This window comes from Oncorhynchus gorbuscha, linkage group LG16, assembly GCF_021184085.1.
Source record: "Oncorhynchus gorbuscha isolate QuinsamMale2020 ecotype Even-year linkage group LG16, OgorEven_v1.0, whole genome shotgun sequence".
In the NCBI taxonomy this organism is placed as follows: domain Eukaryota; kingdom Metazoa; phylum Chordata; class Actinopteri; order Salmoniformes; family Salmonidae; genus Oncorhynchus; species Oncorhynchus gorbuscha.
The window spans coordinates 6663816-6680491 of NC_060188.1; the positions used below are offsets into that span (position 1 = coordinate 6663816).

The 16676-nt window shown below is 45.1% G+C and overlaps 1 protein-coding gene and 1 pseudogene across 1 annotated transcript; both read left to right on the top strand.

Moving 5' to 3' along the window:
• Positions 1-11773, top strand: part of LOC124000169 — a 128581-nt pseudogene extending 116808 nt beyond the window's left edge.
• Positions 11774-14511: 2738 nt separating this feature from the next.
• LOC124000712 (methionine-R-sulfoxide reductase B1-A-like) lies at positions 14512-16257 on the top strand. Its single transcript, XM_046307284.1, has 2 exons — positions 14512-14721; positions 15926-16257. Exons 1-2 carry the CDS (start codon positions 14667-14669, stop codon positions 16240-16242), a joined length of 372 nt encoding a protein of 123 aa, XP_046163240.1. The 5' UTR covers positions 14512-14666; the 3' UTR covers positions 16243-16257.
• Positions 16258-16676: the final 419 nt, after the last annotated feature.

A 16676-nucleotide genomic window follows, 5' to 3' on the forward strand; every position in this document is an offset into this window, starting at 1 on the left:
TCCTCAGACAAGCCGGCAATGGGTAGATGTATGCCAAATACAAAAGAGACGGCAACACATCCACCTTTAGGACCAGGACTTTGCCCATAAAAGACAAATACCTAGCCTTCCACATTGCTAGCTTCCTCTGTACCACTGCGATACGCATGTTCCAGTTTAGCGTCGCTGAGCCGGAGGTCTCAAAATGGACCCCGAGAATCCTCAGGGCCCCCTCACAGAGAGATAACCCCCCAGGCACATCCGTTCTACCGCGCCATCTTCCGAAAAACTTGACGGAAGACTTTGCATGGTTCAGAACTGCTCCCGACGCTTGGGTGAAATCCCCAAAGATGGCAAGGGACCTTGTCAGGCACCAGTCCTTGCAGAACAGCAAGGAAGTGTCGTCGGCGTACTGCATCATCTTAACACGCAGCCCACCACTTCCAGGGATCAGCAAGCCTTCCACCCCTGTGTCTGCCCTAATGGCAGCCCCCAGAGGCTCCATGTACAGAACGAAGAGGAGAGCCGAGAGTGGGCACCCCTGCCTGACCCCAGATGAGAGGTCAAAAACGTCACCCAAGTGACTATTTACACTAACTCGGCACCCCGCTCCGACTTATAATGTACGAATCCATCCTATAAACTTCTCCCCAAATCCTAATCGACCTAACACTCTGAATAAAAAGGATCTATTCACGAGATCAAAGGCTTTTGCCTGATCTAGCGTTGCTACCATTAAAGGCAGTCCTCTATCTTCAACCCAAGCGATGGAGTCCCTGATTAACTGTATGTTCCATCTAATAGAGCGGCCCTCTACCCAGCACGTCTGATCCTCATGGACGACGTAGGGAAGGGCTGTGCGCAACCGGTCTGCTAAAACCTTTGATAGTAGCTTGTAATCTACACACAGCATGGTCAACGGCCGCCAGTTGCCAAGGTCTGTTACTTCTCCCTTCTTATATAAAAGCGACAGCACACCAACAGCCATTGATCCCCCCGGGACCCCCGTCTCAAGGATGGCCTTCAAGACTTCGAGGACCACTGGTCCAACTATACCCCGAAACTTGAGATAAAACTCAGCCGGCAGCCCATCCATCCCAGGCACCTTCCCTTTTCCCATCCTCCTAAGAGCGCTCTCAACCTCTTCTAGTGAGATCTGGGCCTCCATCACTTCTCTAATGTCCTCCGGCAACTGCCTCGACAAGTGTTCTAAAAACACATTTCCCTGCTCTACATCTATTTCCCTTTCCTTAAATAAACCTTGGAAATGATCAGTTGTCACCCTGACCATATCCTCTGGTTCTCTAACTATACTACCATTTTCTTCCCTAACACCATGCATTACCTTCCTACTCTGTCTGGCCCTAACCAACTTAAAGAACATAGCAGAAGAAGTCTCATTATGTTCTAGAAAGCCACTATGCTCACACTCCAGGAAAGCTCGAGCCTTCCGCTCCTGCAACTCCCTGAGCTGCGCCTTTAGGTTTGCGGATCTCTCCCAGTCAAGCGACCCGCCGAGGTTGCCTGCCTCATATTCGAGTTCAATTAGCCTTTGGATACGATCCACCTCCCTCCTCTCCTCCCTTTTTTTCCTCTTGCAATACCCTATTATAAAAGCCCTAATCCTCACCTTAACTAATTTCCACCACTCTAACACCCCCTCGCACATGGACCGGAGGCCTTCAAGCCTCCAAAAGAAACCATAAAACCCGTCAACAAAAGCCTGCTCCTCCAGCACATCCCGATCTAACTTCCAGTACCCCCTACCAAAGAGGCAGACTGGCGACCCCACCTGCAGGAGCACCCCGTCGTGATCCGAAAAGAAAACAGGCAACAGCCGCCCAGACAACTTACCCAAAAACCTGGGTACAAAAATATAGTCGAGCCTCCGCTCAACCCCCTGGAGTCGCGCCATGTAGGACCGTCCATTTTCGGAGTAGTGTGCAGACCACCATCTACCAGACCATTGCAAGCCATTAGCCCGGCAATGGCGCCTGCACTGCTATCCCCCTCTTCCTAAATCTGTATTAAAATCCCCCTATCACTAATTTCCTATTTGTGACACACAGGGGCGTCAGACAGTCCACCATCTCCCTCCTGTCTGCCACCACCTGTGGCCCATACACCACCACTAATCTAAATTTACAATCCCTATAACCCTCCCCTGCATTACCACAAAAGAATCCTCCACTTTTACCTCCCTGTGCCCACACAAAATCCCTACCCCCGATGAGTGCACCCCCAATACCCCAAACCTTCCTCCATCTCACCATCCCAGGATGCAGGAATAGTGTTTGGCTCCGGGTGCCCTGCACCCTAGGTCTACCCCCACAATCCTCCCCCTCCCCAGTGTTGTAGCTGGTTTGGAAAAAAATCGGGGAGGCTGAGTCCCCAAACAAAAAACTCCCCACCTCCTCCTGTACCCAGTCCTGAGTCTTGTTAGGTGTGTCCCCACCCAACAGAAGTTGAGGGCCTGGGGAAACCAGCAGCAACCCAGAGGTTTCTCCCACCCCCATCACCCTCTTGGCCATCCCCTCCCTCTCACTGTCGGCCAATCGCACCCTCCTCTTCATTCTCTTCTTTGGTGATGGCGGCAGTGGAGAGATACCACCCTCCCCCCGCCAGCTCCTCCACCATACCCCTCATCTCTTCTACCAGGGCACTTTCCTCCCAGTCCACTTGCTCTTCCACCGTCTCCTTCTCCACCACTCCTCCCTAGCTTTCTTCTCTCTCTGCTCCTCCACTCTGTTGCCTTCTTCCGCCGCTTTTCCTGGTTCTCCTACTCCCGTGCCTTCCGTTTCCTTCTCTCTTCCATCCACCGCTTCTTGCTCCTCCTCCTTCCTTGTGGCCTTCCCCAAACTGTGCACATAAAATAGCTTATATACACCTACCCCCCCCACACACACACACACACACTCACCTCTGACCCAACCTAACCAAACGTTATAACGCGTCTCATCTGCAATCACGTAAAGTGCCTCCAGGTTTCTCCTCCTCGTGTGTGTGTGTGTGTGTGTGTGTGTGTGTGTGTGTGTGTGTGTGTGTGTGTGTGTGTGTGTGTGTGTGTGTGTGTGTGTGTGTGTGTGTGTGTGTGTGTGTGTGTGTGTGTGTGTGTGTGTGTGTGTGTGTGTGTGTGTGTGTGTGTGTGTGTGTTTCTGTGTGTGTTTCTGTGTGTGTGCGTGCGTGTGAGACGCATCCCTTCTCACCATCCCAACACTGAGACACCTGACCTTGCTAATGAGCATTACAGTCCCCAGGGAGGTGTGATTAATTCATGCGTAATGGGTACTGTTTGTAATGAGAACCCCCCCCAGCGGGCTGCTCCAGGCTGAGCTCTCCATGAGACTTGTACCCACCTGGTACCTACCATCCATTCTGCTGGACAAAGAAACATGGTTCATTCATACTTGTCAGAATGTTTACTGCAAAACTCATTGGGTCAGGAATTGAATTGCATTCCTGTATAGAGACAAAACAATGAGGTGAGACAGTGGCACTAAGCTCATGAGGTATGTGAAAGTTATATTATTCAATGTCACTATGTCAAAAGATGTCCAACATTGGATGTACCAATCCCGGTCTGTAGCTTTAATAGTGTCCATACTGTGTTTCCATGGTTCCCTGTAGGACTTGCGGTACTTTAAATCAGAGAAGACAGACCGGGGTGTTCTGCAGGAGGGCTGGATCGACAACCAGGAACCCATCATGTGCTCCTACAAACTGGTGACAGTCAAGTTCGAGGTTTGGGGTCTTCAGACACGGGTGGAGCAGTTTGTACACAAGGTCAGTCCAGTTATGTCCACCCACCATTTCTGTATTCACACACACAATTCAATTTAGCCCCTCCACCCCTACCTTTACCCCTGTTCCCCCTCTGAGCTGTCCCTCTCCTTGCCTAAGGGTCTCTTTCCCTAACATCACACACAGCATTACTCATACAGGGACAAACATGGCTAACATTAACTGGTGGAGGAGTGGAAGAAAGACAGAGAACAACTCTTAAAGTTCATCCTCTCTGACTCATCCTCTCTGACTCACTAAGTCTTCTAACCTCCTTTCCTCTCTGACTCACTAAGTCTTCTAACCTCCTTTCCTCTCTGACTCACTAAGTTTTCTAACCTCCTTTCCTCTCTGACTCACCTGTCCTCTCACTAAGTCTTCTAGCTTCCTTTCTTCTCTGACTCACCTGTCCTCTCACTAAGTCTTCTAGCTTCCTTTCCTCTCTGACTCACCTGTCCTCTCACTAAGTCTTCTAGCTTCCTTTCCTCTCTGACTCACCTGTCCTCTCACTAAGTCTTCTAGCTTACTTTCCTCTCTGACTCGCCTGTCCTCTCACTAAGTCTTCTAGCTTCCTTTCCTCTCTGCCTCGCCTGTCCTCTCACTAAGTCTTCTAGCTTCCTTTCCTCTCTGACTCGCCTGTCCTCTCACTAAGTCTTCTAGCTTCCTTTCCTCTCTGACTCGCTTGTCCTCTCACAAAGTCTTCTAGCTTCCTTTCCTCTCTGACCCGCCTGTCCTCTCACTAAGTCTTCTAGCTTCCTTTCCTCTCTGACTAACCTGTCCTCTCACTAAGTCTTCTAGCTTCCTTTCTTATCTGACTCACCTGTCCTCTCACTAAGTCTTCTAGCTTCCTTTCCTCTCTGACTCACCTGTCCTCTCACTAAGTCTTCTAGCTTCCTTTCCTCTCTGACTCGTCTGTCCTCTCACTAAATCTTCTAGCTTCCTTTCCTCTCTGACCCACCTGTCCTCTCACTAAGTCTTCTAGCTTCCTTTCCTCTCTGACTCACCTGTCCTCTCACTAAGTCTTCTAGCTTCCTTTCCTCTCTGACTCGCCTGTCCTCTCACTAAGTCTTCTAGCTTCCTTTCCTCTCTGACTCGCCTGTCCTCTCACTAAGTCTTCTAGCTTCCTTTCCTCTCTGACTCGCCTGTCCTCTCACTAAGTCTTCTAGCTTCCTTTCCTCTCTGACTCGCCTGTCCTCTCACTAAGTCTTCTAGCTTCCTTTCCTCTCTGACTAACCTGTCCTCTCACTAAGTCTTCTAGCTTCCTTTCTTATCTGACTCACCTGTCCTCTCACTAAGTCTTCTAGCTTCCTTTCCTCTCTGACTCGCCTGTCCTCTCACTAAGTCTTCTAGCTTCCTTTCCTCTCTGACTCGCCTGTCCTCTCACTAAGTCTTCTAGCTTCCTTTCCTCTCTGACTCACCTGTCCTCTCACTAAGTCTTCTAGCTTCCTTTCCTCTCTGACCCACCTGTCCTCTCACTAAGTCTTCTAGCTTCCTTTCCTCTCTGACTAACCTGTCCTCTCACTAAGTCTTCTAGCTTCCTTTCTTATCTGACTCACCTGTCCTCTCACTAAGTCTTCTAGCTTCCTTTCCTCTCTGACTCACCTGTCCTCTCACTAAGTCTTCTAGCTTCCTTTCCTCTCTGACTCGTCTGTCCTCTCACTAAATCTTCTAGCTTCCTTTCCTCTCTGACCCACCTGTCCTCTCACTAAGTCTTCTAGCTTCCTTTCCTCTCTGACTCACCTGTCCTCTCACTAAGTCTTCTAGCTTCCTTTCCTCTCTGACTCGCCTGTCCTCTCACTAAGTCTTCTAGCTTCCTTTCCTCTCTGACTCGCCTGTCCTCTCACTAAGTCTTCTAGCTTCCTTTCCTCTCTGACTCGCCTGTCCTCTCACTAAGTCTTCTAGCTTCCTTTCCTCTCTGACTCGCCTGTCCTCTCACTAAGTCTTCTAGCTTCCTTTCCTCTCTGACTAACCTGTCCTCTCACTAAGTCTTCTAGCTTCCTTTCTTATCTGACTCACCTGTCCTCTCACTAAGTCTTCTAGCTTCCTTTCCTCTCTGACTCGCCTGTCCTCTCACTAAGTCTTCTAGCTTCCTTTCCTCTCTGACTCGCCTGTCCTCTCACTAAGTCTTCTAGCTTCCTTTCCTCTCTGACTCACCTGTCCTCTCACTAAGTCTTCTAGCTTCCTTTCCTCTCTGACCCACCTGTCCTCTGACTAAGTCTTCTAGCTTCCTTTCCTGTCCACGCTTCTTTCTTTCTTGCTCTCTTTCTCTCTCTCTCTCTCTCTCTCTCTCTCTCTCTCTCTCTCTCTCTCTCTCTCTCTCTCTCTCTCTCTCTCTCTCTCTCCCTCTCTCCCCCTCCCTCCCTTTTTTTCTCACTCTCCCTCTTTACCTTCCTTGTCCTTCTCTCTCCATCCTCAGGTTATCCGTGACGTCCTGCTCCTAGGACACAGACAAGCCTTTGCCTGGGTGGATGAGTGGATTGGTGAGTTTGCATCTTGTCTCTGTCCCAGTTAGTTGACATGTACGCTCAGATGTGAGCTAGCTTGTTTATACTGTGTGTATATATATATTATTATTATTATTACATTTTTAAAATGTATATTTCATAGTATTTGTATTTTAGTGAGTACGGAGATGGAGAGGGGGGAGATGCAGACTAGTGCTGGGGCCAGGATTCTTACCCACACTGAGGGGTGACGTGTATGTGCTGCAGTGGCCCAGTTACCTGCTAGACCAGCCTCTGGCGCATAATTACTATCTACTTCTATGTGACCATGATCTTCGCTCTGCCTAATGTAGGACTTGGGCCACGGCACCAAGCACTGCTACTATCTATTATCTGTATATTTCAGTTTGTGTTCATTTGTCTGTTTCCTGAAAGCTATCTCAAAATGTCAGTAACTCATCTATACAATCATTGATTTGTGTTAATAACCATTATTTTGTAATGATGTTTTTAGTCTGAGAATTTCTTGTCTAAATATGTCTTCAGTGTTTCATTGATTTGCTTCACTGTTTCAACGTGAGCAAACGGTTTATAAAATGGATCTGTGTGGCCAGGATGGTCAAACACAAGGTACACTGCAATAAGACCTGAGCTCAACACTACAGTATTTCAAATAGCTTAAATGGTTGCTTTAACCTGCCTGGAGGCCCAGGTGGGCGGGGTTTGTATTTCCAATACTTTTTTATTCGTTCCAATGCAACAGGCTCAATCAACCACAGCTTCACTATTTCAAATCATTTCTAACAGTATTTGAATGCAGATCTGACTGAAACTACACTTCTCACCCTGTTGTTACATTTGTTAGCAGCCTTTTATTTTAGGAAAAAAGACAATTGATAGGCCAGACCACTATTTTGTACATTTTGAATTATGTACTTAACTTTGTGTTTGTGAAAAGCTGACGCATCACGATTCTCATGGAGAAGGAACATAAACATTCTTTAATTATAACAATAATGATTCATTATTGATTGATTCAGTATTTATAAATGTTATTTTTAATCCCAGGCCCCAGTCCCCGTCAATGTAAATAAGAATTTGTTCTTAACTGGCTTGCCTAGTTAAATAAAGGTTCATTAAAAATATATATATAAAGCCCATTTCTCACAACCAATACGCTTTCTCACTGACCTTCATCAGAGAAGCTCCCACTTGAGATGTATCCACTGCAAGATAATGATTCAGAGAGTCTGCACACAGGTACAGAGAGCACTTGACTCAGTACTGTATGGGTCATAAGATGAGAGAACGTGACAGTATGCCAAGAGTCAGTAGCTATTTTATTTGGGTCTTACGGAGCCTGGCTTTAACGATAGAGGAACATTTAAGACCACACGAGCCTGCTCTTTATCCCTATTCACATACAACATGAACTAGTATACAGTACATAATTAGCACAGTCAATACACTATAGCCTTAGGTCAATCTAGATTGCATTGTTCCCCTTCCTCCAAGAGCTGTGGGAGATTCAGTGAAAGTGGCTGTATCACTGGAGGCCACTGAGGGAGGACGGCTCATAATAGTGGCTGGAACGGAGTGAATGGAATGCATCAAACACATTTGATACAATACCACCAATTCTACTCCAGTCATTACCACGAGCCTGTCCTCCCCAATTAAGGTGGCACCAACCTCCTGTGGGCTGTATATCATCTGGGTCATATTAATTTAGCACCAAACAGAAGAAAATCAACTGAATCAGAGGGACTACCTGTCCAATAAGAAAAACAAGTTTTGATTTTCTGTTGCAAAACATTTTCAAATGTTGTGTGCCCTAAACGAACATGGCCATGCTGTCCAGCAGTGGTCCTTCCCTCCATCCTTGCATTGTGGTTTTCCACAGCCTACATTACTAAGGTTTGTCAAATAATATTCCTGAGAGCGTGTATCTTATACCATAAACCACCACTATATCAAACCACCCTGTGTCCACCCACTAATGCGCTGCTCCACTTCACATTAAAGGCCCAGTGCAGTCAAAAATGTGATTTTCTGTGTTTTATATTTATTTCCACACTCTTACCAAAAAATGGTTCCAAAAGGGTTCTTCAGTTGTCCCCATAGGAGAACCCTTTTTGGTTCCAGGTACAACCTGTTTTGGTTCTAGATAGAACCATTTTTGATTACGTGGTCCATCTGTAGCTCAGTTGGTAGAGCATGGCGCTTGTAACGCCAGGGTAGTGGGTTCGATCCCGGGACCACCCATACGTAGAATGTATGCACACATGACTGTAAGTCGCTTTGGATAAAAGCGTCTGCTAAATGGCATATATATATATATTACATGTAGAAAGGAACCAAAAGAGTTTTACCTGCAACCAAAAAGTGTTCTTCAAAGGGTTCTCCTATGCGGACAGCCGAAGGACCCTGTAAGGTTTTATATAGCATCTTTTTTTCCAAGAGTTTGTGAGGTTGAAATAATACTGTTAAATTCTGAACATTATGATAATTCCCTTTTAGTGTTGGAGCTATCAAAAAGTATTCCATTTTGTAAGAGCTATCTAAAATGTCCGCCTGTTTTGATGGGATGGAGTTTTGGCCTGCCTGGTGACATCACCAGGTGGTAAATGAGTTCATAGACTGATAAGAAAGAGAGTTCCAAACCTCTCTGCCAATAACAGCTGGTTTTTCTCCCATCTCAGACCACTCCCAGACATTCCTATAAAAAATTATTGCTTGAGAAATTGTTCTTTGCTAAGATACAATGTTTGTTTCTATTTTACCATTTTAATTTAAATCAATCACAGTAAGGTACTTAATTGTTCCCCCAAAATGATTTGATATTAAGATAAAAAAATTCTGCATTGGGCCTTTAACCTATATCCATACCTGCCCAGTACGTACTCTATCTCACCATGGAGCTGCTTTCCCAGAGCCAGGTAAAGTATTTGATTTAAATACTTCTCAATTGAGAATCTCAATTGAAGGTGCAAGTGTTTGTCACTAATGGTTAACTACCCGCAGACGACGCCAACTTCCTCAGCTCTTTATGGTTGTGACCACCTGACCTCTTGCCGACCCTTCCCACAAGACCTTGCTCCTCCTGCACCAAGTGCCCTAGCTAGCTAACAGGTGGCGTGGTGGTGGTCTGGAACATCTCCACAGATATAACTTGGGATGATGTGTAGGAGTACCAGAAACACGTACATTAGAGTTGGCCATGTCCAACAACCACAGCATAGCACAGCATAAACTCACCTGCCACCCACCGCCATCACTGGACATGGTAGAGAGCCTTGTGACAGCCAGCCGTATGTCTTCACTCTTCCTTCACTGTTTCTCTGTCTGCTTTTGACTCATCTCCCTCTTCCTCTCTGACTCATTTCATGTCATCCATTCAAACGCACTCAAACGTTCATGCAGTGTCATTGACTGAATCAAACTTCATGCTTTGTTTGTCCTACCGGAACAGCACAGAACACGTGTACGGACCCAAACACACACACACACACACATACACAAGCACATACACACACACACACAAGTGAGCAAGTCACTGTTAGAATTTCACTGTTAGTCTACACATGTTTTTTACAAAGTATGTGATGAATTTGATTTTATTTGGCACACTCACACACGTACACACACACACACACACACTTGTGAGCGAGGATGATGACTGTGTTACTGTGTCTCCTTTGGAACACACACAACTGATTATGAATTCAGATTTGTGTTCAGAGCAGGGAACATCCTTTCATGTATTGCTTGTATTCATCTCCAAGAGCCTTTGAAATGGAAGCTCTTTTAAATGCAACAGGTGAAGTCAGATACGTACTTACTGTATAATGTAATTGTGTTATTACACTACAATGCTAAGACATACAGTAGATGTCATGGGGTTGAAATGTATTCCTCTCTCTCCCCCCCTGAAGAAATGACCATGGACGAGGTGAGAGAGTACGAGCGGGCCACCCAGGAGGCCACCAACCGTAAGATCGGCCCCTTCCCCCATCCATCTCCATCACCGAGACCCCCTTGGCCTCAGTGGCCCGCAACGGGCCCTCCAGCGCCCCCTCCACCCCCTCTCCACGGAGCCTCCAGAGTACCTCTCCGTGCCCAAGGACCGACCCAGGAAGAAGTCAGCCCCAGAGACCTTGACCCTCCCCGACCCCAATCGCAGGGACTCAGGTTTCAGGCTGGCTAGCATCTTCTCCTGGGGCTCAACCCCTAGCCCCCAGCCTGAATGAGAGGGGAACCCATAGGTGTGGTATACACCTATCTACATTCAGGGAGTGGCCATTTTGTCCCCTAGACAATTTATGTAAAAGGGAGTGTTGTTCACAGACCTCCTGTAACTTGGTGGTGTGGTAAACACCTCTCCACAGACAGTTGCTGGTATCACCCTGAAGCCAGCTACTGTCACCAACTAACTGTGTCTTGGTCTGCTTTTGCAGAGAGAGAGTCAGTCTGATCACCACGCAACACTTGGAGAGGAGTCTCAAGGCACACACCAAATACATGTACGCGCAAACACACACACACGCACACACACACACACACACACACACACACACACACACACACACACACACACACACACACACACACACACACACACACACACACACACACACACACACACACACACACACACACACACACACACACACACACACACACACACACACACGAGTGTCTTTTAAAAACCTCTTGAACCTCTCCATTGGTCTCATCAAAACACAGCAAAATCTACCAGCCAGAAAGCTCATGTGGAGGTCAATTATAGTTTGATTTAATTTAGTTCACATTCCTCTGAATACTTTGCTTCTCTTCAGTGTCTCAGTCCTCTTTCATCTCAGTTGATACTGTATCTCAGGGTTTGTTACCTAGATACACAGAGATCTGATAAATAGACTCTTCAATCAGCACACTCAATCTTTCTTCATATGGATATAAATGTGTGGGATGATCAAACTCATTTCCTCGTCTTGCAGTCAAGCCCTCTTATTGGTTGGAAATTGACGCCATGTAATTTCAGATGTAATTGTATGTTGGTTGTTATTCATGGTTTGTTGTAGGTCGCTGTGAACAGAGTAAAACGGTGGATTTCAGGAGTGTTATTTTATCCTGTGTTTTGTAAATATGTATATTTAAGAGTTATCTATTGTAAAAATGCTGAACTCATTGATATCTTTCAATGCTATGGAATTGCTGTAATCTCTGCATTGGAGAGAAAAAGAGGTCTGTGTAGACCTCTAAAGTGGAGGCGTTCTCTTTCTGAATCTGAATTCTGTTGGTATAGTTTTGTTGGCCATGGTGCCCTTTAAAAGACATATAGAAAAATGCATGGTCTGAATATCCAGCTTTTTTTTAAACTGGGGAGAAAATGTACCTTTGAAATGTCTGTCTTCTCTACGGTGTGGAGCGTTTCCTTTGCTTGTTACAGACTACGACAGGACAAAACATCTGATCAATGTTGTGATTTGGCTTTTAGGGATGATTTAAGTCATGAATTTGCAATCATGTTGTTGTTGTGTTTTATAGCAAATCAATAAATTAAATATTGCTCAAACATCTGGTGTCATTCATATAAACGAAATGACAATACGTGGGGAATTGTGATATCTGTAGTTCATCAGTTTCTTGTTTAGTTTATTAAACTGAAGTGACACATGGGTTAGGTATAGGAGGGCCAACTTGTGACTTGCAGTCACTGGATGCTTATTGTACGTTGGGGGTAGGGTCCTTGCTATAGCTTTTTTACAACCAACCTACATTGTGTCTGTAAATAGCATGTTGTGGAAGGGTCCAGACACTTTTTATGTGATTTCACTTGTTTTTGAGAAACTTACCCCCAACCAATGATTCATTTCCTTACCCCCAACCAATGATTCATTTCCTTACCCCCAACCAATGATTCATTTCCTTACCCCCAACCAATGATTCATTTCCTTACCCCCAACCAATGATTCATTTCCTTACCCCCAACCAATGATTCATTTCCTTACCCCCAACCAATGATTCATTTCCTTACCCCCAACCAATGATTCATTTCCTCATCCTAGTTGTGCACTTTGGGGGCTCTGAAACAACATGAACAAAGGCAGGAAAAACACTTTTAGAAACAGAAAAGCTTTAAGTATAGTAATGCAAGTCGTCACGTGTTGTACACATTAAATTGTGTTATTTCTAACTTCCGCAACGTTATATTCCATTTTGTTGAGGCTCGAGTGATACCTCTCCGTCCATTCTACATGTAACTGCCAAAACAAAAGAAACACGAGTAAATGAGGAATACAAAAGCAGGTGCTACCACACAGGAAGTTCCAGACACTTGTAGAATCTATGCCAAGGCACAGTGAAGCTGTTCTGGCTCATTGTGGCCCAACACCCTATTAAGACACTTTATGTTGGTGTTTCTTTTATTTCGTCAGTTACCTGTAGCAGCAGGCTACACAGAGAACGGAACAGCTCCTCAAAAGGCTCTACAGCTGCACCATCGAAAGCATGCATCACTGCCTGGTATAGCAACTGCTCAGCCTCCGACCGCAAGGCAGTACAGAGGGTACTGCGAACGGCCCAGTACATCACTGGGGCCAAGCTTCCTGCCATCCAGGACCTCTATACCAGGCGGTATCAGAGGAAGGCCCTAAAAATTGTCAAAGACTCCACCTAGGCTAGTCATAGACTGTTCTCTCTGCTACCGCACGGCAAGCGGTACTGGAGCGCCAAGTCTAGGACCAAGAGGCTTCTTAACAGCATCTACCCCCAAGCCATAAGACTCCTGAACATCTAATCAAATGGCTTCACAGACTATTTGCATTGCCCCCCCCCCCGCCCCCACACCCTATTTTACACCGCTGCTACTCTCTGTTGTTATCATCTATGGATAGTCCCTTTAATAACTCTACCTACATGTACATATTACCTCAACTAACCGGTGTCCCCACACATTGACTCTGTTCCGGTACCCCCCTGTATATGGTCTTGCTATTGTTATTTTACTGCTGCTCTTTAATTATTTGTTACTTATATTTATTATTCTTATCCATATATTTTTTAATTGCATTGTTGGTTAGAGGCTCGTAAGTAAACCATTCACTGTAAGGTCTACACCTGTTGTATTTGGCGCATGTGACTAATACGATTTGATTTGATTTGACGAAGTGTTGATGCACAAGTACAGTAAAATGCCTTTCTTGCCAGGTCTAATCCCAATAATGCAGTAATCAATAAGTATAATACAAAAATAACAATGTAGAACAAAAACACAATAAATAAAAAAATGAGAAAGTAAGTAAGAATACTATATACAGGGTCAATGTGCAGGGGTACTGGAGTGACAGAGGTAGATGAAGTATTGTTTTGAAACAGGCAGGAAGCAGGTCTCGAACCCTCAACCTTCTAGCCCGAAGTCCAGCGTGCTATTGACTGAGCAGCATGCTCAAGTGGGGGCATGGATATCCGCGCATATAAATCCAGGGTTGTTACACAACTCCCTCCGTTTAAAGAGCACGTCCTCGTTTTAGCTTGTGACTCAACGTGTTATAGGAACGCGCTCACTGGGCAAGCACACGCAAGTTCGTGGATGCAAGGACCGATCTCACTTCTGACACCAATGTAATGAAACATACAGGGAGCAGGTCTCGAACCCTCAATCTTCTAGCCCGAAGTCCAGCTCTTATAAAGACTTATATCCGCGCTTATAAAGCCAGGGTTGTTACAGTATGTATTTATTATTTATTGAACTAGACAAGTCAATTAAGAGCAATTGTTATGTACAATGACAGCCTACCCCAGCCAAACTAGACGACACTGGGCCACTTGTGTGCCGCCCTGTAGGTCTCCCAATCACGGCCGGTTGTGATACAGCCCAGGATCGAACCACGGTCTGCAGTGACACCTCTCGCACTGCAGTGCATTAAACTGCTGGGCCACTCAGGAGCCCACGTATAGGGATAACGCGACTAGGCATCAGGATTTATGGTAAACAGATGATTATATGATGATTGTAGGCCTATGTGAGTGGGCGTGTGTAGGGCCCTGTAAGTGTGCATAGAGACAGTGCAAAAATATCAAATGAATTAATCACTGGTTGCGTTAGGTTTCTCAGAAACATACAATTTACATCAAAATGAGAGATTTGGTTGTAAAAAAAAAAAGCCTAACTGCTCCCAAGGTTAGGTTTTACAGTAGGGACGTCCCAAGGATTCCTGAAAGTACTAACCGTTGGAGTTGAGGCTTTTATTTTGAAACCTCACTGTAAAGCAACCGGAAGTACACTTTAATTGGAGCATTGAACAATCGACGTCATTCAGCAGTACCAGCCCACTGCTGCAGTCCCACAGCAAGCACAAGTCTGAACTTTTCTCAACGCCGATAGATAACAAACCGGGTTGATTAAGGAAAGAGTGCAACTGCACTTTTATACTCTCATTAAGGTTAATTGCAAGTGGAGTAATGTCATTTTGTTCCTTCTTCGGTGGTGAGGTCTTTAAAGACCACTTTAAAACTGGTAAGAGGCTCCTCAGCTAGCTAAGATAGCATTAAAGTTAGTCAGTTACAGTAGCTAAGCTAACTTGTAAACATGAGATTAGTCAGTAAAAGTAACTTCTACATCTGCTTTGCTTGCTGTTTGGGGTTTTAGGCTGGGTTTCTGTATAAGCACTTTGTGACATTGATGTAAAAAGGGTTTTATAAATACATTTGATTTGGGACGTTGTGGCACATAACTATAACGTCTGGTATCTTTTACAGTAACGTTAGCCCAACTGTGTTGGACTATGACCTAACTTATGCTATGACCTAACTTATGCTATGACCTAACTTATGCTATGACCTAACTTATGCTATGACCTAACTTAAGCTCAATCAGTAGCTAACTAAAAGTAGCATGCTCTTGTAATCACTGATTACACAAGGGCCACGTTAAATTGCCAAACGTTTTCGAACGCTGCAGATAGAAATACAATGAATAGAGCCGTCGTGAGTCCTTATTCTACATGTCAGAGAGCCATGTTTGCTCTGCATGGCTAACATGTTTCTGTCTGAACGTTCCAAAACGTTCCATTACTTCCGATCGCCCTCTGGCTCTTACCAAACCGTGATGGAAGATTGAACCACCAGCCAGTTAAACTGTAGCAACTTACTCCACTGGGCCAAGAAAACAAATGTAAACCAAACATTAGTAGTTGCAGTAACTATAAAGTATAATTGAAAATACTAATTGTATTATTTATAAGTACATTTAGATCTTAATGTGGCCACTTATGTTATAATTTCTCCTAAATGTAGGTTTTGACATGTCCTCCTGTAACATCACTCAAAGAGAATGTGTTGAACATGGGTCCCTCCCCAGGGTTAATAGATAACAAACCGGTTTGTTTAAGGAAATAATGTGAGTCAACTGCACTTTTATCCTCTCATTGAGGATTGTTCCTGGTGGATTACTGACGTTTTCACTGGTCAAATCATCCTGTAACTTCACTCAAAGAGAATGTGTTGAACATGGTCCCTCCCCCAGGGTTAATAGATAACAAACCGGTTTGTTTAAGGAAATAATGTGAGTCAACTGCAATCCTCTCATTGAGGATTGTTCCTGGTGGATTACTGACGTTTTCTGGTCAAATCATCCTGTAACTTCACTCAAAGAGAATGTGTTGAACATGCATCCTAGATCTACTTTTGGCTAATCTCACTGTAATCTTCTATCTCCCCAGGGTTGTATGTGTGTGCCCAGTGTGGACACCAGCTGTTCTCCAGCAGATCTAAGTATGAGCATTCCTCCCCCTGGCCTGCCTTCACTGAGACCGTCCTCCAGGACAGTGTGTCCAAGCACGAGGAGAGACCTGGGGCATTCAAGGTGAGATCCTCTCACTTTGGGTGTGGAGTTGCATTGGACCAGAGTTGTGAAGTTTATCTTCGGTACAGATCTAAGATCAGCAAAGCTTCCCCTTCCCCAATCTTATCCATTAGTGGGGGAAATTCAAAACTAACCCAAGATCATTGTCTATGGCAGTGGTCACCAACCGATTGACAGGTCACCAACCGATTGACTGGTCGATCTTCTAGGCATTCGTAGTCGATCACCAAACATTTCTGTCGAAAAGCCACCGATAAAGGCTTGGGCTCCTTTATTTAATTGTCAGGGGAATACAGCAGAGCTGCGGTTTTTATGATTGACTTCATGTTGAAGTTTTTATTCAACACTTTTACTTACAAAACATAAATACTCTTCTCCTTCATTCCACTCTCGCTGCAGCTGCAATGAGTTAGTAGCCAAGTGTGTCGCTAGGCCTGCGCCTTTATTATTAGCAGCTCATGTCTATTTTAATATCGATGAATATTTCACTTTCTCTGGTCATAAGAACAGCGTGAGTTTGTGCATGAGGCAGAAATTATGTGTACCCTCTGGTCAGTGTCACTGGAGGAAGGTAGAGAGCAGGGACCGTGACAGACGGATGCTCTGCT